We start from the raw sequence: 23,375 nt of genomic DNA, 5'->3' as shown, positions 1-23,375 counted from the left end.
GAATGTAGTCGAATTAAGTCGGATGATGCTGAGGGAATTAGATTAGGAAATGAGACACTTAAAGTAGTAAAGGAGTTTTGCTATTTGGGGAGCAAAATAACTGATGGTGTTCGAAGTAGAGAGGATATAAAATATAGACAGGCAATGGCAAGGAAAGCGTTTCTGAAGAAGAGAAATTTGTTAACATCGAGTATAGATTTAAGTGTCAGGAAGTCATTTCTGAAAGTATTTGTATGGAGTGTAGCCATGTATGGAAGTGAAACATGGACGATAAGTAGTTTGGACAAGAAGAGAACAGAAGCTTTCGAAATGTGGTGCTACAGAAGAATGCTGAAGATTAGATGGGTAGATCACATAACTAATGAGGAAGTACTGAATAGGATTAGGAAGAAGAGAAGTTTGTGGCACAACTTGACCAGGAGAAGGGATCGGTTGGTAGGACATGTTCTGAGGCATCAAGGGATCACCAATTTAGTATTGGAGGGCAGTGTGGATGATAAAAATCGTAGAGGGAGACCAAGAGATGACTAGACTAAGCAGATTCAGAAGGATGTAGGTTGCAGTAGGTACTGGGAGATGAAGAAGCTTGCACAAGATAGAGTAGCATGGAGAGGTGCATCAAACCAGTCTCAGGACTGAAGACCACCACAACAACAACATTATCACTCTACTTCTTAACCATACAGGGTGGCCATAAAACCAGTCTATTAAAACACCTTTAGTATAGGGCCTCTCAACTCACCGGTAAAAAATTAATCATCCTCTTGAGAGAGATCACTCGTCGCTTTGGAGCGCTGTACACAGTATAGAACTGGTACCAGGACGTCATGTGATTATCTGCCTCTGATGTGAGCCATAGCAAAGAAATAGTCTGTGTGTGACAGTCGATTCTGTAGAATTAGAGAAGTAAAACTGATCCATGTGGGGACGTCGCAGAAAGATGCTACCATCTTTGCAAGTGGCCAAGACGACACTGTGAATGAAATTTCCTGATTTGTTGATGTATCAGTAGGGACTGTCCAACGTGTCTACGAGGAATGTGTGCCACTGCAGTTGAGTAAAAATACATAATAATAGTGTTTGTAAAAAGTTACTGGCCAACAAAGACTGGAGACGAGTGTCAGGCCTCGTCAATGGTAATCTGTTTAAAAACTGACAGGTATTGCTGCTGTTAGTTAATACAAGGCATCTCAACCAGTTTCTAATAGAACATTACGAAAGAAATAGCATCCAATGGACGTTTTTAGTCGGAGCATACTGACTCTTAAAGCTGTGCGTCATCGATGTACCGAACAACACAGAAACTGAACAGTAGCTGACTCGAAGTGTGCAATGTGCTCTGACCAGTCGCAATCTTCCCTGTTTTCAGATCATGTAAGGCATCAGGTGCATCTTTATGAAGACGCTCCCCTCTTTGACTGTGACAACAGCCTCAATCACAGGGCTGCACACATACATCCCTTGCTAAGAAAACATTCAACAGCCTAGATTGCATAAAATATTTCTTTATTTAAGACACCCGGTTTCGATAGACATTGCTATCATCTTCAGGTCTTAAAAATCTTTTTGTTGTAAAATGTGTTCATTTTACATTGAACCTCACACGAAATTGTCAAATGCGTAAAACTTAGCGTGAGGCTCAACTTAAAATGAACTCGTATTACAACAAAAATATTTTTAAGACCTGAAGATGACATCAAAGTCTGACGACACTGGTTGTCTTAAATAAAGAAATATTTTATGCGATTTAGCCCGATGAATGTTTTTTAGCAAGGAAAACAGATCGAGCCTTGTGCTCTCTCAGACGGGGAAATTCAAACATACATCCCTGGTTCGATGAAAACTGAGGCGAGATATCGTACGTCGACTAGCCTGCCAGATCACACGATCTTAATCATAAACTTAACTAAACACCATCCAAACAGGCCTCGGAAGGCCCAATGGTACTGACTAACCACCATGTAAACCTCAGCTAATAGATATCTCCAGATGCAGATATGGAGGGTCAGGTGGTCTGCACCTCGCTCTCCCAGTTGTGACCGAAGCCGCTACTTCTCAGCCAAGTAGCTCCTTAATTGGCCTCATAAGACCTGAAGCACCCCACTTGCCAACAGCTCTTGGCAGACCTGGACAGTCACCCATACAAGTGCTAGACGACCCCTACAGTGCTTAACTTCACAAATCTGATGGGAACTGGTGTTACCACCGCGGGATAGTTGTTGGCCGATCTTGGGATGGGACCGCTTCGAAGAGCAGGTGAATTGTAGCAATTAACATCCATATAGTTATGCACATCTGCAGAAGGTAATCATCGATGAGCGGCTTCAGCTGGGTATGGCATACCTGAAGAAACTTGTAGATTCTCTTGCTTGCCAAACCGAAGCTATTGTCGAGGCTAGGTGTGGTGTTAGCATTGTGTCTCCCGAGGATGACTAATTTTTTTGTCTAGTGGGCTTACATGCCAAATGTAATTTCGGTTCATTGTCCATTTCTGGAGTAGAGATTTGAAATCCTGTCACAGTACAAGGTGTCCAAAGCTAAAGTTCCAGTTTCAAAACTCTGTAGAAAGACAACCACTGCTTGGATTGACGCCAAATTGGAACAGCATTGACGCAGGTGGAAACGTCAGGGAGCAAAAAACATTTAATGAAAATTTGACCAATAGTTGGCATCTTAATCCTAAGAATATGCACACCAACAGAAGCGTGGCACATGACTGTTCCTGTTTGCCCAACATGACTGTCACCATGAAGGGACGCGCGCTGCTGGTAAAGCTCTTCTACAAGAACGGTGACTATGCTCCAGTTGCCCTGCAGAAGTTGTGGACATTCAAGGATATGAAAAAAGGCATTGGTCAGATGTCTGTTAAGGGTCTCGAGAATACGATTACACAAGTAGAAAAGACAGGGTCTTTTGAAGGTCAATGTGGCAGAGGGAGGAGAGCGGATGACCTGAACGTCTGTTGAAGATTTGGCCACAGCACTACACGAAGAGTCGAACAGTAGTGTGCAAACATGCACTGCATGGAGAATTGCCCAAATGTTGGACATACTTTTCAGCACAGCGTATAAAATCCTACGAAACATCCTGCATTGCCATCCACAGTAAATCAATCATGTCCAGGAGTTGCTTCCTGCTGACCTACCAGTAAGTCAAAGGTAAGTTCTGCAACTTCTTGCTTGCACAGAAATGGACAGTGAATGAATGGCTTTGAAACATTCTGTGGGCAGACGAAGCTCATTTTCATCTACACGAACATGTCAGAAAGCAGAATTGAAAAATATGAACAATGGACAATCTGCTCGCACATCAGCTGGGACTACTTCATTCCACAAATATGACTCTGTGGTGTGGGCTGACGGCATAATTTCTAATAGAGCCGAATTTTTCGAGGGGGTGAGTCTTGAGGGTCCTATCGCCTGTACCACCACTGGTAAACATTACGAGAGTCTTTCGCACATCAACGTCATTCCAATCTTGCAATGGCATAGATGTGTGAGCAGGATTATTTGTATGCATGATAACGTTCATCCACACAGATTCACAGCCAGTGAAGCGGCTGGTACAGAGGCATTTCGGAAATGCTAGAATAATCAGCCGTCATTCCCCCCAAAGCCCTACCATCCAGTTCATTTGGTCTTAATCCGTATGACTTCTAACTGTGGGGTAATCTGAAAGATGCAGTGCTTCAATTACGAACGTAGTTGAATCGAAGGCACAGATTGAGCAACGCATTCTGAACGTGACTCCCAAGACACACCAATCTGCTGTGGAACATACAGCTTCACCATTTCAACCTGTGGCAGGAAACGGTAGACAGCATATTGAACCGGCAGTATGTTAGGGAAATCATTTTAATTTTTCCTTAACAATGTACAATAATAATTAAATGGCCATGAATGATCGGGTTTTGTATAGAGGGAAAAGTAGGGTTGATCCTTCAATTACTCTCAGCAATTACGGCAGCTAAAATGTCAGCGATTTTTATAGTTTGTCAGTCAAAGATATTATAGCAAGAACTGTGGTTTATTAGTATAATTTGATACAGTTATTCAAACTGTGTATGCTTTTAATTTCAACAAAGCTAAGTGTCCAGTCCTGTCCTTATATTCAATTTACCGTCCCTTCATATCGTCCACGGATCCTAATATCAGTTATTCAGCTTGTACTAGAATTTAATACTGAGTGCTACTTTTTCTCACGCACACAGTTCCTCAGATATTCTTAGTCTGTGACCTTACAGCAAAAGTCTGTTCCATAAAAATTAGCTGTAGTCAGTTTTCTTGCAGTTTAACAAAAGTGCCCTGATCCCTTCCATAACATAACATACGGAAATTCCAGCTGTATCGCATGCCACAGCTACGTAGACTAATTCAGAGAGCAGGAAACAAGAGAGCTAACAATACCCGTGCAGTACTGTTGAATAAAACAATCCGATACTACTCCCACAGTACACCTGTCATGCAGGGCAGGCTACACACCAGGGGTATGAAAATCATTTAGTTGCCCTTGATGTACAGACTGCCACACAAATCACATCGATAAAGAACGCCAGTACTACTCCCACACAATACGCCTTTCATGCAGGGAAGCCCACATGTAAGGGACCTGGAAAACAGTTTCTTACCCCTGATATGTAGGCTGCCCAGCAAAGCAGGTTGATTTGTCAGTTCTATACTGTTCCTGTACAACATGCCAGTCATGAAGGGGAGCCTAAATTATAGTAACTGGAAAAACATGTCATTGCCCAAATCTCTGCTTCTATTGGACCTTGGAGGTTATATACCCTACATTGCTGACTCTAGTGAGGCCTGCTGTTTCTGTGCCAGATTATATATATATAAGCAAATGTTATTTTCAACACAAATTTATGTTTTTCAAATTGACACCATGTATTATTTCTTACACAATCAGTAGCATGAAAAATCACAAATAATGGTGTTGGTTGCATTGGAATACATCAGTTACATCCCTAGAAATTGAAAATTGAAGCTGACACTTAAAAAAAAAAAAAAAACGAAATGCGCCCCTGTTGCACATCCCAAGCTGAAAGTATGAATCCAACTTTACTCATAGTCGCGATGATATTGGCGTACTATGATGCAACAAACGTTGTACTTAATGTTGTTTGCACTGTTCCGAAGGGGACTGGATATAATACAGATGTCCAGTCACACACAATGAAAAATAAGGAAAGCGTTTGCGTTTTTGTCCTTTATTTATCCTTACTATAGTACTAGAATGGACATAATGGTCATGAAAAACCGTACATAGCTGGCCAGGGTAAACATATTAATGGCTGATAAAGGATTTAACCAGAGAGGAAATGGTAGTTGCCCATTTGTATTTTTTCCGAACACTAAATAAGAGTGTAAATGGCGATAAGTACAGCGTCTGTGGCATCGAAGTACATCAATCACATCACTGTTACGAGCAACATGGGTTTCATGAACGCATCTCGGGATGTGCAATAGCGCCGCATTTTGTTTATTTCAAGCATCAACTTCACTTTGCAATTTCTCAGGTTATAACTGACGCATTGCGTTGCAGCCACCGCCATTGTTTATGTGATTTTCTATTGCATAAGAAATAATATGGGGTGTGCATTAAAAAGAACACAGTTTTATGTTGAGAATAATATTTGCTTACGTTTTACAATGTCTCACAGTGTTTATTTTCGTGATCCCCTGCCTTACATTTTTCCCAGCGAAAGTCGTTTTTCAGTATACATTGCTCAAGCGATATTTGTGCTGAAACGTGTAAGTGGACCACCCTGTATATAGGGTGTTCATTTTCACTAAAGAGATGCAGTAATTCGTAAATTACACATCGGATCAAAAAAAAAGTTACGATTCCAATTTGTTTTCTCGAGGGGGCATCCAAGGATGCCACACTCGACCGCCGCCCCACCCTTCCCGTGCGTGGGTGGAGGGGGTAACTTTTAAATCTTCAGTGGGAACGATGACGATTCTACTGCAAAATCCACATAAGTTTTCTCTGCAGGATTTTCTTCTTTTCGCCACAGACGGCGCTGTAATCGGAGGAATAGAAATGTGTACACAACCTTTATTTACGTTTTGCTAGTCAGTGGCCCTTGACTGTCTAATGGTACATGGGTCCCCACCTCGATGCTGCTAGTGTAGAACAGGCCAGTATTTCGTAACTTCTAATTGGAAATCCCATTCGCGACGTTGTCTTCCTCTGACATATCGAACAAGAGGTTGTTCGATGCGCCAGCGTGGCTGTGGCTAGAGACAAACACTACTCTATTCTTACAATTAGAGCAAGTATACAAACGTAGTACCATCGGCTTCAATACACTTAGTGATCTGCCTTCCAAATGACCGTACACAGGACAGAAGCATATCTGTGGGAACGTCAGCACAGGCGTTTCTCAGCCCGCATCTCGTGGTCGTGCGGTAGCGTTCTCGCTTCCCGCGCCCGGGTTCCCGGGTTCGATTCCCAGCGGGGTCAGGGATTTTCTCTGCCTTGTGATGGCTGGATGTTGTGTGTTGTCCTTAGGTTAGTTAGGTTAAGTAGTTCTAAGTTCAAGGGGACTGATGACCAAGGATGTTAAGTCCCATAGTGCTCAGAGCCATTTGAACAGGGTTTCTCATGCGGTCAGCCACGTCTTCACTGCCTATTGGCACTTACAAGTTATCTTTTAAATGTCCCTTTAGAATGAAATCAAGCGTATTTGCGGGGCATTTAATAGGCCACCTCTGCCGATCCATCTACCAGCATAAACACGGTCTTATACCTCCAGTGCTTCAATTGTGTAATGCGCTGGGCAACCATCCTGGTGAAAACACAGACGTTGTTGAGCGTCCAGGGAAATCTACTGTAGTAGTACCTGTAGTTACTGTTCCAAAAACGTTCTATATTTGAGTTCATTCAACGTGCCGTCGATAAAATACAGACCAATGTGTTTGTTCCCAATGGTGCCTCATCATACGTTAACCAACCAAGAACGTTGATGGTTAACTTGCCGTAACCAGTGGGGATTCTCTAAACTTCCGTAATGCATGTTATGCTGGTTAACGGTACCATGCTTTGTGAATGTAGATTCATCGGTAAATAGTACCTCGGCGAAGAACGTGGGGAATGTTTGCATTTGCTGACATGCCAAATCCAAAAACACTACCCAGTTTTGGAAATCCACGCCATGAAGTTCTTGATGGAGTAACAAGTAGTATGGAATATACTTATGACGATACAGTAATGTCACAATACTACTTATGGATATATAGGAGTTGTGGTGTAATTGCTGAGCACTTATCTGTTGGGTGTGGTGCATTGCCACTACTACCGCTGTTTCATTAGTTTCATCAGGTTGCCCTCCATTCAGAGGCTGTTGCACGCAGCGACTGTTATTGACTTATAAATAATAGATTTCAGGTATCGGTCGTCCTTTTAAAATTTTATTGGCAGATCTAGATTTCAGCTAGAAGCTAGCCATTCTCAATGCACTATCATTTTTGATCAATGCATGTAATGCCTGTTGGTCGGGCTTCATTCACAGTTCATTGAATACTAATCAAGTTTTCTTTTGCCGGTCTGTACACTGCCATCAGAAATAAAGGCATTCACAGCATTGTAAATCAATCAACGAGAGCGATCTTTCTCTGAAAAACGCTCGGCGTACAAGGCAACAGCAGCCTCAGCATTTCTCCTACATTCTTCACAAATAAGGATCGTTTCAATTTTTTCTTCCATGGTTGCAACATTCATCGTCCATTGGCACTTCTGTTCTCCAAATGATAGGTAGCTGTGCAGGCAATAAACACTGCACATGTGTTGCAATGGTTAGAGCCACTATCTGTTCTAGGTCTGAAAAATACGTGAGCTCTGGTCGCGGTTTACTGCCTGTTAAGTTGGCTCTACACTAGTAAGTCGCTTGCAGAAGTTATTGCTGCAAGTTATTGCGAGGCACTTGCAGCACAAGAATTAAGCAAGATTCTTCCGCAAGTTCTTTGGCAAGAAATTTGCGTCAGCAAATTGCTGATACTGTTTACATATGCTTTCAGTAACATTACGAGTGTCAGCCTAAGTATAAAATGATAATTAGGCGGATGAGATATGCTGCAACTCTTGTAATTCTAAAGAAAAACGTGAAAAAGGAAAAGAGAAGTATTTGGGTTAGGGTGTGGATAATGAGAAGATCGCAAAATGCTGCCTATAATAACCTTTTGCAAGAAATTAGTACTGAGAGCATGGATACTTTTAAAACTTTTGTAAAAAGTCCTCAAATGATCTGGAGTGTTTGTTGACGTTAATAGCGCCCGTGATATCAAAATGAGACACAAACTTCTGTACTGCTATTTCAGCAAAGGAACGTTTGCTAGTCACTCTACGATTTATAGCTACAGGTGAGCTACGAATAAAATGGCCGTTTCATTTAATTATGTGAAACATACAACCAAAACAATTTTGAAATCTTTACTTTGTAGGAGACTCATACAAGTCCCTAATGTACTTCTTCCATATTCCCGTCAGCACGATTTCTTTGATCGTACCCGATGTATGTAGAGCCATTTTTTGATGTCTTGAAAAGGGAAAATTATTTGAAGGTATGTGAAAACACACAATGAAATTAAATTTTTATTGAAATAAATTACATTTTACAGAATATGCTTATATAAAGGTTTTTTTCTAATGCTCATAAAATGGAAAGTGACAAGCTAATTAAATAAAGCATGTAATAATTACAAATAGTCTTTTTGCAAACTACTAAAAAGCGAGTGAATGCAGGTGGCAAAGGGGTTGTGTCTTCAAGTTATGCTACTTTCTCTGTATTTCTTTCACAGATGTGTCGAATATCGACACGATTTCATTTAATGCGCTCATCTTCTTCACTCTATCCTTAGTAAAAGTCCCAGTTACGCACGTTCCATATTTCGGGATAGCTCTCCAAGACTTCAATAAACTGTTCTGTATTCTGCTTCATCCATTCCCGTTTCTCCTCCATTTCTGAAATTTGTTTGTATATAATATGTAATATGGTTGGATAAAATTAAATCACAACATTAAGTAAAATGTTAAATATGGGAGTTATGCAGACGACATACCTACTATAACTTGCGCTTCCTACTTGCAGGAAATAGAAATAAATCGTAAAAGTTGCAAGTTATTTGCAGATACTTCTTGTGTGGTATTCACACTGGAAGCGGAAAACGTACAGCAAGTCACTTCCGCAATAAATTGCTACAGTCGCAAGTCGACTTGGCGATATGTTTACATCCGCAACACGTGCGGCATGTTCCTCCGCTCAAGCAAATTGCAGCAATAACTTGCTAGTGTAAACCGAGCATTATGATGCGTCGTAGTTCGCTGCACGGCCACAGTGGCGCGTCGAGCAGTCCTCTGTTCGATATGTCGGAGGAAAACAACGTTGTGAATGGGATTTAGTCATAAGTTACGAAAAACTGGCCTTTCTACCCTCGCAGTGTGGATGTGGGATCCCACGTGCCACTGGATATTTAACGGCCATTGTGTAGCATGTCCTAAATTACGATTGTGTACCCATTTCTATCACTCTGATTACAGCGCCATCTTTGGCGAAACGAAGAAAATGTTTCAGAGAAAACATATGTAGATTTTGCAGTAAAACCGTCATCTGCAATAAAAAAAACTGGTTTTCCCATTGAACATTAAAAATTTCCCCCTGCCACCCACGCAAGGGGTGAAGTGGGGTGGGATAGGTTGGGTAGAGTGTGGTATCATTGGATGACCCCCAGAGACAAACAAATTTGAATTATAACTTTTTTCATCCAATCCGTAGTTCTCGAGATATTTCAAATTTATTGGTGTGTGTGAAGCAGTTTTAGAGTACATAGGATACACCGCCGGGAAAAAAGTATTACAGCACTATCACGTAAAATAATCAAAAGTGACAGTTGATAGACATATCACATCAAATAAACGACTGTCATCAATATTGAATCTATAATATAGTTCTTGAGGTCATGAAACTGATTTGTCCCAGTCCCATTCTAATAACATCTGGTGAATTTAAATTGCGTTTGAGTTTCGTATAGGAGGCGCAATTTCGAGTTTTAGTTACTGTAATCGTAAATTCAGCAGATTGTAGCGCAGTCGTTAGGCATTTGTACAGGTTAGTTGATACATTCTTTGCGTGTGTTTCGCTTGCGTTATCTAGGCACGGACTCGTGTTTCGGTTCAACATCGATTAGAATGGACAGGGACTGCGATTGCTGTGTTCGGATGAGGGCTGACTTTGCATCCCTTCGCTCACAGCTGCAATCGGCGCTGACTTCGGTCGCGCAGCTTGAGGCTGTTGCCAATGGGCACCACTGTGGGGAGCCGGACTTGGGTATCAAGGGGATGTCAACCTCGTCCCGTCTGTCCCCAGATCGGTCTGCCGCTGTGGTTGCCCCGGTTGCTGCCCGCAGTGGGGCTGAGCCCTCGCCTGTGGTTGATTGGGAGGTCGTTCCAAGGAGTGGCAGGCAGCGAAAGGTGTCCCCGGAGGCTGATCAGAAAGCCTCCCCGGTGCGTCTGACAAACCGGTTTCAGGAACTGTCTCTGGCTGAGCCAGATGCAGCTCCCTGCCCTGTTTCAGAGGATCATTCTCAGTCTTCAAGGTCCGGTCAATCGCAGAGGGTGGGCTTACTGGTAGTTGGGAGTTCCAATGTTAGGCGCGTAATGGGGCCCCTTATGGATACGGCGGCTAAGGAGGGGAAGAAATCCAGTGTGCACTCCGTGTGCATTCCGGGAGGAGTCATTCCTGATGTGGAAAGGGTCCTTCCGGATGCCATGAAGAGCACAGGGTGCAGCCAGCTGCAGGTGGTGGCACATGTCGGCACTAATGACGTGTGTTGCTTTGGATCTGAGGAAATTCTCTCTGGATTCCAGCGGCTATCTGATTTGGTGAAGGCTGCCGGTCTTGCTTACGAGATGAAGGCAGAGCTCACCATCTGCAGCATCGTTGACAGAACCGACTGCGGACCTTTGGTGCAGAGCCGGGTGGAGGGTCTGAATCAGAGGCTCAGACGGTTTTGTGACCGTATTGGCTGCAGATTCCTTGACTTGCGCCATAGGGTGGTGGGGTTTCGAGTTCCGCTGAATAGGTCAGGAGTTCACTACACTCAGCTGGCGGCTACACGGGTAGCGGAGGCTCTGTTGCGTGGACTGGGCGGTTTTTTAGGTTAGAAGGCCTCGGGAAAGTGCGGGATGGGCTGCAATGTCAAAGGGTGCTTGGCAATTACAGGACGTGCTTGGATCAAGGAACAGTCGGAATTATAGTTGTAAATTGTTGTAGTTGCGCTGGAAAAGTCCCTGAGCTTCAAGCGCTAATAGAAAGCACAGAAGCTGATATCGTTATAGGTACAGAAAGCTGGCTAAAGCCTGAAATAAGTTCTGCAGAAATTTTTACGAAGTCTCAGACGGTGTTCAGGAAAGATAGATTAGGCAGAATTGGTGGTGGAGTGTTTGTGTCTGTCAGTAGTGGTTTATCTTGTAGTGAAGTCGAAGTAGATACTCCGTGCGAATTGGTATGGGTGGAGGTTATACTTAACAGCCGAATTAAGTTAATAATTGGCTCCTTCTACCGACCCCCAGACTCTGATGATACAGTTGCGGAACAGTTCAGAGAAAGTTTGAGTCTCGTAACAAATAAATACCCCACTCATACGGTTATAGTTGGTGGGGACTTCAACCTACCCTCGGTATGTTGGCAAAAATACTTGTTCAAAACCGGTGGTAGGCAGAAAACGTCTTCCGAGATTGTCCTAAATGCTTTCTCCGAAAATTATTTAGAGCAGTTAGTCCACGAACCCACGCGAATTGTAAATGGTTGCGAAAACACACTTGACCTCTTGGCCACAAACAATTCAGAGCTGATAGAGAGCATCATGACTGATACAGGGATTAGTGATCACAAGGTCATTGTAGCTAGGCTCAATACCATTTTTTTTCCAAATCCATCAGAAACAAACGCAAAATAATTTTATTTAAAAAAGCGGATAAAGTGCCACTAGAAGCCTTCCTAAAAGACAACTTCCATTCCTTCCGAACTGACTATGCGAATGTAGACGAGATGTGGCTCAAATTCAAAGACATAGTAGCAACAGCAATTGAGATATTCATACCTCATAAATTGGTAAGAGATGGAACGGATCCCCCGTGGTACACAAAAAAGGTCCGAACGCTGTTGCAGAGGCAACGGAAAAAGCATGCGAAGTTCAGAAGAACGCGAAATCCCGAAGATGGGCTAAAATTTACAGACGCGCGAAATTTGGCACGTACTTCGATGCGAGATGCCTTTAATAGGTTCCACAACGAAACATTGTCTCGAAATTTGGTAGAAAATCCGAAGAAATTCTGGTCGTATGTAAAGTACACAAGCGGCAAGACGCAGTCAATACCTTCGCTGCGCAGTGCCGATGGTACTGTTATCGACGACTGTGCCGCTAAAGCGGAGTTATTGAACGCAGTTTTCCGAAAGTCCTTCACCAGGGAAGACGAATGGAATATTCCAGAATTTGAAACACGAACATCTGCTAGCTTGAGTTTCTTAGAAGTAGATACCTTAGGGGTTGCGAAGCAACTCAAATCGCTTGATACGGGTAAGTCTTCAGGTCCAGATCGTATACCGATTAGGTTCCTTTCAGATTACGCTGATACTATAGCTCCCTACTTAGCACTCATATACAACCGCTCGCTCACCGATAGATCTGTACCTACAGATTGGAAAATTGCGCAGGTCGCACCAGTGTTCAAGAAGGGTAGTAGGAGTAATCCATTTAACTACAGACCTATATCATTGACGTCGGTTTGCAGTAGGGTTTTGGAGCATATACTGTATTCAAACATTATGAATCACCTCGAAGGAAACGATCTATTGACACGTAATCAGCATGGCTTCAGAAAACATCGCTCTTGTGCAACGCAGCTAGCTCTTTATTCGCACGAAGTAATGGCCGCTATCGACAGGGGATCTCAGGTTGATTCCGTGTTTCTGGATTTCCGGAAGGCTTTTGACACCGTTCCTCATAAGCGACTTCTAATCAAGCTGCGGAGCTATGGGATATCGTCTCAGTTGTGCGACTGGATTCGTGATTTCCTGTCAGGAAGGTCGCAGTTCGTAGTAATAGACGGCAAATCATCGAATAAAACTGAAGTGATATCAGGTGTTCCCCAGGGAAGCGTCCTGGGACCTCTACTGTTCCTGATCTATATAAATGACCTGGGTGACAATCTGAGCAGTTCTCTTAGACTGTTCGCAGATGATGCTGTAATTTACCGTCTAGTAAGGTCATCCGAAGACCAGTATCAGTTGCAAAGCGATTTAGAAAAGATTGCTGTATGGTGTGTCAGGTGGCAGTTGACGCTAAATAACGAAAAGTGTGAGATTATCCACATGAGTTCCAAAAGAAATCCGTTGGAATTCGATTACTCGATAAATAGTACAATTCTCAAGGCTGTCAATTCAACTAAGTACCTGGGTGTTAAAATTACGAACAACTTCAGTTGGAAGGACCACATAGATAATATTGTCGGGAAGGCGAGCCAAAGGTTGCGTTTCATTGGCAGGACACTTAGAAGATGCAACAAGTCCACTAAAGAGACAGCTTACACTACACTCGTTCGTCCTCTGTTAGAATATTGCTGCGCGGTGTGGGATCCTTACCAGGTGGGATTGACGGAGGACATCGAAAGGGTGCAAAAAAGGGCAGCTCGTTTTGTATTATCACGTTATAGGGGAGAGAGTGTGGCAGATATGATACACGAGTTGGGATGGAAGTCATTACAGCATAGACGTTTTTCGTCGCGGCGAGACCTTTTTACGAAATTTCAGTCACCAACTTTCTCTTCCGAATGCGAAAATATTTTGTTGAGCCCAACCTACATAGGTAGGAATGATCATCAAAATAAAATAAGAGAAATCAGAGCTCGAACAGAAAGGTTTAGGTGTTCGTTTTTCCCGCTCGCTGTTCGGGAGTGGAATAGTAGAGAGACAGTATGATTGTGGTTCGATGAACCCTCTGCCAAGCACTTAAATGTGAATTGCAGGGTAGTCATGTAGATGTAGATGTAGTTGAAAATAAATTTTCTTAAGTTGTTTCTCATGAATAAAATGACGTTATGCATGTTATGCATAGATGCTCGGTTCGTCAACTTACACGTTTGCTGTCTTGTTAAGTCGTCTTCAAATCCCTGTTCTTTCTAGTTTGTCGTTTTGTAGTGGCGTCTGTATCATGAATGTCACTGAAGGTACGAAGTCCTATACTTTATCTAAGAATTGTAAACTATTTTTGAGTGCTGAATGACACAGAATCTCTGAGTTACAGATTGAAGGAGCTCCAGAACAAACAGTGTATGATTCTCTGCTGCAGGTTCCTGCAAAACTGGGGCGGCTCCTGGCGGGTGAGTGTGTCTAATTACCATCTTTCGTTTCGACTGTATAGTGAACCTTTTATTGCATGTATTTCTTATTTTTCTCTTATTGCTATAGTATGCATCGTGGCCGCTTGCCACTTCCAATCACGTAATTTAGTTATTTTACTTCTGAAAAATGGGACTTGCCAACGTTTCATAAAATACACCTTTGTCACGACGGCGAGCTTTTCATTTCAGCAGAACTTTGTACTTGTTTGCCATTTCTTTGTATTTAAGAAAAAAATAAATTGCTTGAGTCAGGTTACTATGAAAATGCGACAGCAAATCACAACGCCATTCACGCAGTTGTGCTTTACCTCCAGATGAATTCGCTTGTGTGTTGTCACGGTGAAGCAGCACTTCTTTCGTCGCCAGAGGGAGGCACGTTTCCGTCATTTTCTTGTATCTAGGAATAACACTCGACGGATCTCTTACATAGAAGGATCATTGCATGAATATGATGTTGAAAGCTTTCACCAGGAACAATCCGCTCAGAAAACTGGCTAGTTCACAGTGGGTAGAAAAGCTAAAACAACTGGAACTTCTGCAATGGCGCTGCGTTACTCTGCTACTGAGTACAGCTGGATGTAGCCCTCAACGACATATGAAGGCTGGTAACAGGCTGCTTAAAATCCATTCCAACTGTATGACTTTACCAAGTGGCAGAAATAGCTCTCTAACATTCGAACAGAAATAGCTGCGAACAAGGAAAGGAAGAAAATGGGGCAAGAGGTACCGCATACTTTACAAAGACATGAAATTCACGAGCAGATACTGAAATTCAGGAAGAGCTTTCTCAAAACATCAATGAAAATGCTAGGGTACAATTGTGAAAAGCAAAGGACTCCCTTCCCTCTGGCTGGAAAGGAGTATCCGAAACCCTACCACTAGATTATGAGAAGGGAAAGCTGACGTGGAAGTCTTGAATAAACTGAGATTAGGAATTGACATATCCAGTGTTAATATGCCAAGATGGGGCCACAACAGAGAAGACATTACTACGACTGTGGAGAAGGTAAACTAAAGAAAATGAACCACCACAGCGATATCATGAATGAAATTAATTCCAACGACTAGTTCTGGCACTTGTATTACACCAACTTGAGGTCCACTGTAAACCACAAGAGTATTTTCATTCGTTGGCCCATGTGTCGTAGAATCCATATAATACTAGTTGTCGTAGATAACATACATTAGGAGAGTATGTTAGTGGCGACAACAGGTTGTAGAGTATACACTCCTCATGTATGAGGGGCGTGCAAAGTCCGAGAGATGGCACCACCAGCATGTATCGAGGTCATGTTTAGTTAGTAGCATCTTTGGAAAGGTTATGAGGACTGTCTTTTGGGTTTCGCAAGGGATAATCCTCGTCGACTATCTGGAAATGGGTAAACCTATTACAGGTGCATATTATTCATCGTTATTGGACCGTTTGAAACCGAGATGCAAGAAAAACGCCGGCGATTGGACCTCAAAAAAGTCCTTTTCCATCATAACAATGCACCAGCACACATCTCAGCGGTTGTGGTCACTAAATTAATGGAAATAGGATTCCAACTCGTTTCACATCCCCCCTATTCTCCAGAATTGGCTCCCTTGGACTAATATTTGTTCCCCAATTTGAAGAAATGGCTGGTGGGACAAAGATTTTATTCAAATGGAGGTGACTGCTGCGACTAATAGCTATTTTGCAGACTTGTACAATTCGTATTATTTGGAAGGGATTAACAAATTAGAACAGCGTTGTACAAAGTGTATAAGTCTAAAAGGAGACTATGTCGAAAAATAAAAAAGTTTACGCCAAACACGTAGGTAGTTTTTAATTTTGCACGGACTTTTCAAATGCCCCCGTATGCTGGCCATGATGACTAATTTATATGGATTCTACGACAAATGGGCAAGGGAATGAAAGTACTCTTTCGCTTTATAGTGGATCTGCAGACGATGTAAGTGTTGAGCCAAAACTAGACGTTCGAAATAAATTTCATTTATAATGCGGCTGTGGTGGTACGGTCGCTTTATTTATATCATCAGCGAGAACGATGGACTTCCACAAGTGGAGAAGATTGGTCAAATGCCATGTAATGCAATGTTTATTAACTATGTATGTTTTTGATACGAGAATAATGGCAATAACTTTGACTATCCGTAAAAGTCTGCTTAGAATGTTCCTACAGCCAACTTTCAGCTATGAGTAGAGGCATATACCGCTAACCTCTTCGTATCAATACAGTGGGAATCGCGAAGACATGATTAGACTAGTTACAGAGTGAACGTCTAGTTAATGGAACGGAAAAAGTGAGAATATCTGGTACAATGGAGAATACCGTCTGCTGTGCCCTTCTCAGAGTAGAGATGATGGTGTACGTGCAACATTGTCCAGAGATCGTTCTTCGTTTCTCTAAGAAGCGCATGTTTAGCATTGTTGTTGTTGCTGCCGTTTTCAGTCCAACGACTGGTTTCATACAGTTCTCATTACTAGCCCATCATGCACAACTGTGCAAACCACTGCAGCCTACGTCCATTGGAACCTACTTACTGTAGCAAGCGTTAGTCTTCCTCCGCAATTTTTATCTTCTATACACACTTCTCTCCGTTACCAAACTGACAGTTCATTGAGGCACCAGGATATTCCAGTTCATCTATCCTTGTTTTAGTCAAGATGTGTGACAAATTCATTTCCCCCAATTCGAATCAGTATTTCTTCATTAGTTACTCGATCTAACATTTAATATTCAGCATTCCTATTTAGCACCACATTCCAAAAACTTCGGTTCTATTTTTTCCTGAAATGTTTATCGTCCATGTTTCATTTCCGCACAAGGTTGTACTCCAGACAATATCTTCTGAAAAGGTCTCGCAACACTTCAGTTTATACCATATGTTAAAGAATTTCTCATTTTAAGAAATGTTTCTCCTGCTACTGACAGTCTGCATTTCATATTCTCTGATACTGCAGCCAGAATCAGTTTTTCGGAGCTTAAATAGCAAAATTCATGTACTACTTACAGTATTTCATTCCTAATTTAATTCCCTGAGTATCACCTGTTTTAATTCGACTACATTCCACTACCTTTTGGTGATACTCATAATACCAGCTTACTACTGTGACACATAGAAATTTCTGAGGAGCGGATAGAGACACAAATAATGATAAGTCCACAGCGGTCCAGTAATCATAAGGTGAAGAGAAATCTGATGTAGAAATATTCCAAGCAAGGTGGGTTTATGTCACAAGTTTCAGTACCGAAGTGACCAAAAGAAAAGCGGTCTGAGAAACGAGAAGTCAATAGCAGGGATCTCATAATGGGTGTAATGAGAAGGTATAAACGGCATTCACATTAAACACAGCAGTAGTTGTGCACTACCAAGCAGATTTCCTTATACCCAGATCCCACTGTCGCCAGAGATGATGCCCACGAGAAGCGATGAGAGTAGCGAGATCCATGCATACACTGACGGAAAAAATCGCAACATAAAAACATAATGTAGAGTACGAAATTTTGAGAATACATTAGTCTAGGTAAGATGTTTAAGTGTTTAACATTTCAAGATAACAGGTTAATGTAAGTGCGAGATAAGCCTGTGCAAATGTGAAATGCTGGTACATTAATAATCAGTGTACCCGTCGGAATAATGAATGCAAAATGAATGTATTGTATTGTGCAGGTACCAGATATTAGTTTGTGAGATAAGAGTTCCCTGTCTGTTGCACTTCGTCGACCAGTACAGGGACGGTTAATGCTGTTTGTGGATGGCGCTGAAGTTGTCATCCGATGATGTCCTACAAGTGCTAGATTGGAGATCAGTCTGGTGATTGAGCAGGCCAAGGCAAAATGTCGACACTCTGTAGAACATGTTGGGCTACAACAGCGGCATGTGGGGGAGCGTTATCCTATTGAAAGACACCCCCTGGAATGCTGTTCATGAATGGCAGCACAACAGGTCAAATCACCAGATAGGTGCACAGTTTTGCAGTCAAAGTGTATGGGAGAACAGTGACAGTGCTTCTGCTATCACACGAAATAACACTTCAGACAATAACTCCAAGTGAAGTTCAGTGTGTCTGGCATGAACATAGATTGGCTGCTGGCCATCAGCTGGCTGCTTCTAACTGAGACACATCCATCACTGGCACTGAGGCAGAATAAGCTTTCATCAGAAAACCCAACAGACCTCCACTCTGCCCTCCAATGAGCTCTCACTTGAGAACATTGAAGTCGCGAATGGTGCTGGTTTGGAGTCGGTGATGAACGCCTACAAGGCGCTTGGCTTGGAGCATTTATTGAAGTAACCGATTTGTAACAGGTTTTTGTGTCACTGTGATCCCAACAGCTGCTCAAAATGCTGCTGCAGATGCAGTAAAATGCGCCAGAGCCACATGCCGAACACAATCTTCCCCCTCAGTAGTGCCATGTGGCCGTTCAGAGCTCAGTTTTCTTGCGATTGTATATTGTTGTGACCTCTGCTGCTACAAATCATGTACATTGGAAGGGACATCCAGTTTCTTGTATCCCTGATACGCAACCTCGATCAGACTCAGTGAGGTGTTGCTAATGGCATCTTTGTCACTTTAAAGGCATTCTTGACTAACATTAGCTCACCATGTCCAATCTTTAAGGCAACTAACGATCAAGACTGTTACAGCATATACAGGGTGTTACAAAAAGGTACGGCCAAACTTTCAGGAAACATTCCTCACACACAAATAAAGAAAAGATGTTAAGTGGACATGTGTCCGGAAACGCTTAATTTACATGTTAGAGCTCATTTTAGTTTCGTCAGTATGTACTGTACTTCCTCGATTCACCGCCAGTTGGCCCAATTGAAGGACGGTAATGTTGACTTTGGTGCTTGTGTTGACATGCGACTCATTGCTCTACAGTACTAGCATCAAGCACATCAGTACGTAGCATCAACAGGTTACTGTTCATTACGAACGTGGTTTTGCAGTCAGTGCAATGTTTACAAATGCGGAGTTGGCAGATGCCCATTTGATGTCTGGATTAGCACCGGGCAGATTTCCAGAACGAAGGTGTCTCGACAGGAAGACGTTCGAAGCAATTAGTCGGCGTCTTAGGGAGCACGGAACATTCCAGCCTATAACTCGCGACTGGGGAAGACCTAGAACGACGAGGACACCCGCAATGGACGAGGCAATTCTTCGTGCAGTTGACGATAATCCTAATGTCAGCGTCAGATAAGTTGCTGCTGTACAAGGTAACGTTGACCACGTCACTGTATGGAGAGTGCTACGGGAGAACCAGTTGTTTCCGTACCATGTACAGCGTGTGCAGGCACTATCAGCAGCTGATTGGCCTCTACATCTACATCTACATCTACATCCGTACTCCGCAAGCCACCTGACGGTGTGTGGCGGAGGGTACCCTGAGTACCTCTATCGGTTCTCCCTTCTATTCCAGTCTCGTATTGTACGTGGAAAGAAGGATTGTCGGTATGCTTCTGTGTGGGCTCTAATCTCTCTGATTTTATCCTCATGGTCTCTTCGCGAGATATACGTAGGAGGGAGCAATATACTGCTTGACTCTTCGGTGAAGGTATGTTCTCGAAACTTCAACAAAAGCCCGTACCGAGCTACTGAGCGTCTCTCCTGCAGAGTCTTCCACTGGAGTTTATCTATCATCTCCGTAACGCTTTCGCAATTACTAAATGATCCTGTAACGAAGCGCGCTGCTCTCCGTTGGATCTTCTCTATCTCTTCTATCAACCCTACCTGGTGCGGATCCCACACTGCTGAGCAGTATTCAAGCATTGGGCGAACAAGCGTACACGGGTACACTTCTGCGAGTGGTTCATCCAACAATGTGTCAATCCCCATTTCAGTGCAAATGTTCTCTTTCGGATGAGACTTCATTCCAACGTGATCAAATTGTAAATTTGCTCTGCATCAGCGCATCATGGATTCCATGCGATGGAGGTTGGACGCATGTATCCTCGATAACGGAGGACATTTTGAACATTTCCTGTAGCAAAGTATTTGAAGTCACGCTGGTACGTTCTGTTGCTGTGTGTTTCCATTCCATGATTAATGTGATTTGAAGAGAAGTAATAAAATGAGCTCTAACATGGAAAGTAAGCGTTTTCGGACACATGTCCACATAACATATTTTCTTTCTCTGTGTGAGGAATGTTTCCTGAAAGTTTGGCCGTACCTTTTTGTAACACCCTGCATTTAAAGTAAACCTGATTCGTATTCTCAAAGTGGGGCTGGTAATGCCACGCTTAAGACCAGTTCCCACTAGGCTTGGCGCGTGTCAAGCAGCACGGCAGTACCTTAGTTGCCAAGTTGCCATGGAAACGACCTCAGCGGAGCGACATAGCACGCTCAGCGTCGCAGATTGCCTATAGGCCGGTTCCGACTACAGAGCGGGAGCGCAGCATGGGACAACGGCACCGGCATTTTCTACTTTGGCACAGCGGCTCACAGAGTTAGTGTTCCCATCTGGAAACGGCAGACACTAGCCAATGACGACTGCCACTGAGGTATGGGGCAGACCCTTTGAAACGCCGGGTCAGTTCTAGTGTCGGATGCCATCCGTCGGCTTTGGCCAATGACGTAATGTGTTATGTTATTTAGTTTGTGCCGCAGATTGCTGTCGATGAACGTTAAATGATTTCCTCGTAATGCGCGTATAATAATAATTCGATGTAGATTGTTTTGTTTTCATCTCGTAATTTGTTTTCGGCATCTTTTGTTAATAAAGAAGTCGTGATTTATAAGTAGTCTTGATTTATAAGGTCCTGATTTCTGACGCTGTTCGTTATGGATGAGTCTGTTGCTTTTACTGCGAAAATTCTGCTTCAGAAAATGAGTGACCGTAAATCAACTATAAATTTTTTTGCAATCATTGGGCGTCATTGCTGAATTTTGTAAGTGCAGTGTCTGTGGAAATTATATGGTTTTGACGAAGGTTGCGTCATCACGAACTTCCGACGAATTCATGTGGAGGTGCGGAAATAATAACATATGGAGAGCCATAATTTATCTGTTTAATATAAAGGTGTTTTGATTTTTGTATGCATGTAAAAAGTGTGAAATTATGTGTGGCTTTAACTCTTAGACGAGTTATCACTTAAAGTGCTAAAAGTGTGCGTGTACAGTATGGTCCGTTCCATTCATAGAGTGTCCATCTTTGCCTTACGTATGACATCACTGGTCAAGGCGACGGGTGGTATCAGACACTAGAATTTATTCGAAACGCCTGGTGCGTTTGATTGATCACATCGTGCACCTACATGAATTAAGCACGAAGTTGGGTGGAGACATACGAATTTTTCATTTTCTGTACAGTCTACTCTTCACATATTTCATTATTCATGTTTTCTCATTTCACCATAAATAGATTTCATGACTACCATTCATGATTGTTCATTATTTCATAACACTTTGAAACAATGTACGATAAAAGAGATTATTCAGATAGTTAAGTGAGACAAAAATTTAAATTGTGGTACGGTAGCAGGTATAGGAAAAGAAAACAGAACACAAAGGCTTCGGCGAAGGGATGAAAGGGGAAGCCACCTGATACAATTTCGCACAGAGCATAATGTAATCATCGTTGACAACTTGCTTAAGAATCATGAAAGAATAATACATATTTGGAACAGAGTTTTCGGAACCAGACTTTAAATTGTAAGACATTTCCTGGTGCAGACGCAAACTGACAATAATTTACTGGTTCCGAGCTGCAGGTTACAACTAAAGAGACAGTAAACGGTAGAAAATTAAGGAGGTGGAACTCTAATAAGTCAAGACCCAAAGTTTTTCAATAATCTTAAAGTTACCATAAGGCAACGACTGACTGAAACAGAGGAAGGATTCCATTACAATACGAATGAAGATCTTTGAGAGAAGAAATGGTAAATGCAGCAGAGGATGTGAATGGGAAAAAGGTACAGTAGAAATCGTTCGACAAAATGTTATATATTAAATTTAATTGACAACAGGGAAAGATTTAAAAATGCAGCAAATAAAGTAGGCCATGGGGAATAGAAATCTCTAAAAATGACGTTGACAGAGAGCCCAAAATCACAATGCGATTTTGCACTTTGAAAACATAGGACAATGAAAATGAGAAAGAAGAAAGAAAACTTTGCTCAAAGGAGAAGCAACTGTTAAGCACTCATTTGGCAAGCCAGAACTAAGCAAATAAGAGATGGCCAGAAGGTGGAAGGAATATGTAGAGAGGAGAGGGGGAGGCGTTATACAAACTAGCATCAACACAATATTAGATTCCTGTGAAATGTCTGAACACGCAAGGCAATACTAATCCGACCACTCAGCTAAGCAGACGGACTGAAGAATGAGAAAACGGTGTTTATGGCATTTGGATGTTTAGAGAAAAGTTTTGAGAATCTTAGCTGAAAAACATTCTTTGAAGCTCTCGAGGTATCAGCGATAAAACACAGGGACACCAGATTATCTACAACTTATACAGAAACCAAACTGCATTTCTAAGACTTCAGTGACTTGAAAGGAAAGCAGTAATTGAGAAGGCAGAATTTGAGAGGATATAAAATGAAGACTGTCAATAGCAAGAAAAGCGTTTCTGAGAAAGAAAATTTATTCACATCGAATATAAATTTTAATGGTTGGACACTATTTTACAAAGGTATTCGTGTGGAGTGTGGTCTTGTATAAAAGTGAAACGTGGACAATGAACAATTCTGTCAAGAAGACAATGGATGCTTTCAAAATGTGGTGATAATAAGAATGCTGAAGATTAGATATGAGGAGAGGATAACTAAAGAAGCGGTACTGAATTAAATAGAGGAGGAAGAGGAAATTATGGCACAGCTTGACTACAAGAGAGGGGTTAGTTGACAAGACATATTGTGAGGCATCAACGAATAGTCAGTCTGATAAAGGAGACTAAATGGTAGAGAGAGACCAAGGCTTGCCAATCGTAAGCAGATTAGAATGGATCTAGGATGCAGTAGTTATGTATAGATGATGA

General features: G+C 42.3%; 1 protein-coding gene across 3 annotated transcripts in view; it reads left to right on the top strand.

Moving 5' to 3' along the window:
- Positions 1-23,375, top strand: part of LOC126338717 (uncharacterized) — a 136,531-nt gene that overhangs the window by 40,304 nt on the left and 72,852 nt on the right. For all 3 annotated transcript variants that reach the window (XM_050001576.1, XM_050001577.1, XM_050001578.1), the window contains one exon: positions 14,355-14,385. In XM_050001576.1, coding sequence (XP_049857533.1) covers positions 14,355-14,385 — 31 coding nt within the window. The remainder of the gene's footprint in view (positions 1-14,354; positions 14,386-23,375) is intronic.

Source organism: Schistocerca gregaria, chromosome 1 (assembly GCF_023897955.1).
Source record: "Schistocerca gregaria isolate iqSchGreg1 chromosome 1, iqSchGreg1.2, whole genome shotgun sequence".
NCBI classification, from domain to species: Eukaryota; Metazoa; Arthropoda; class Insecta; order Orthoptera; family Acrididae; genus Schistocerca; species Schistocerca gregaria.
This window is presented reverse-complemented; position numbering and strand designations above follow the sequence as displayed.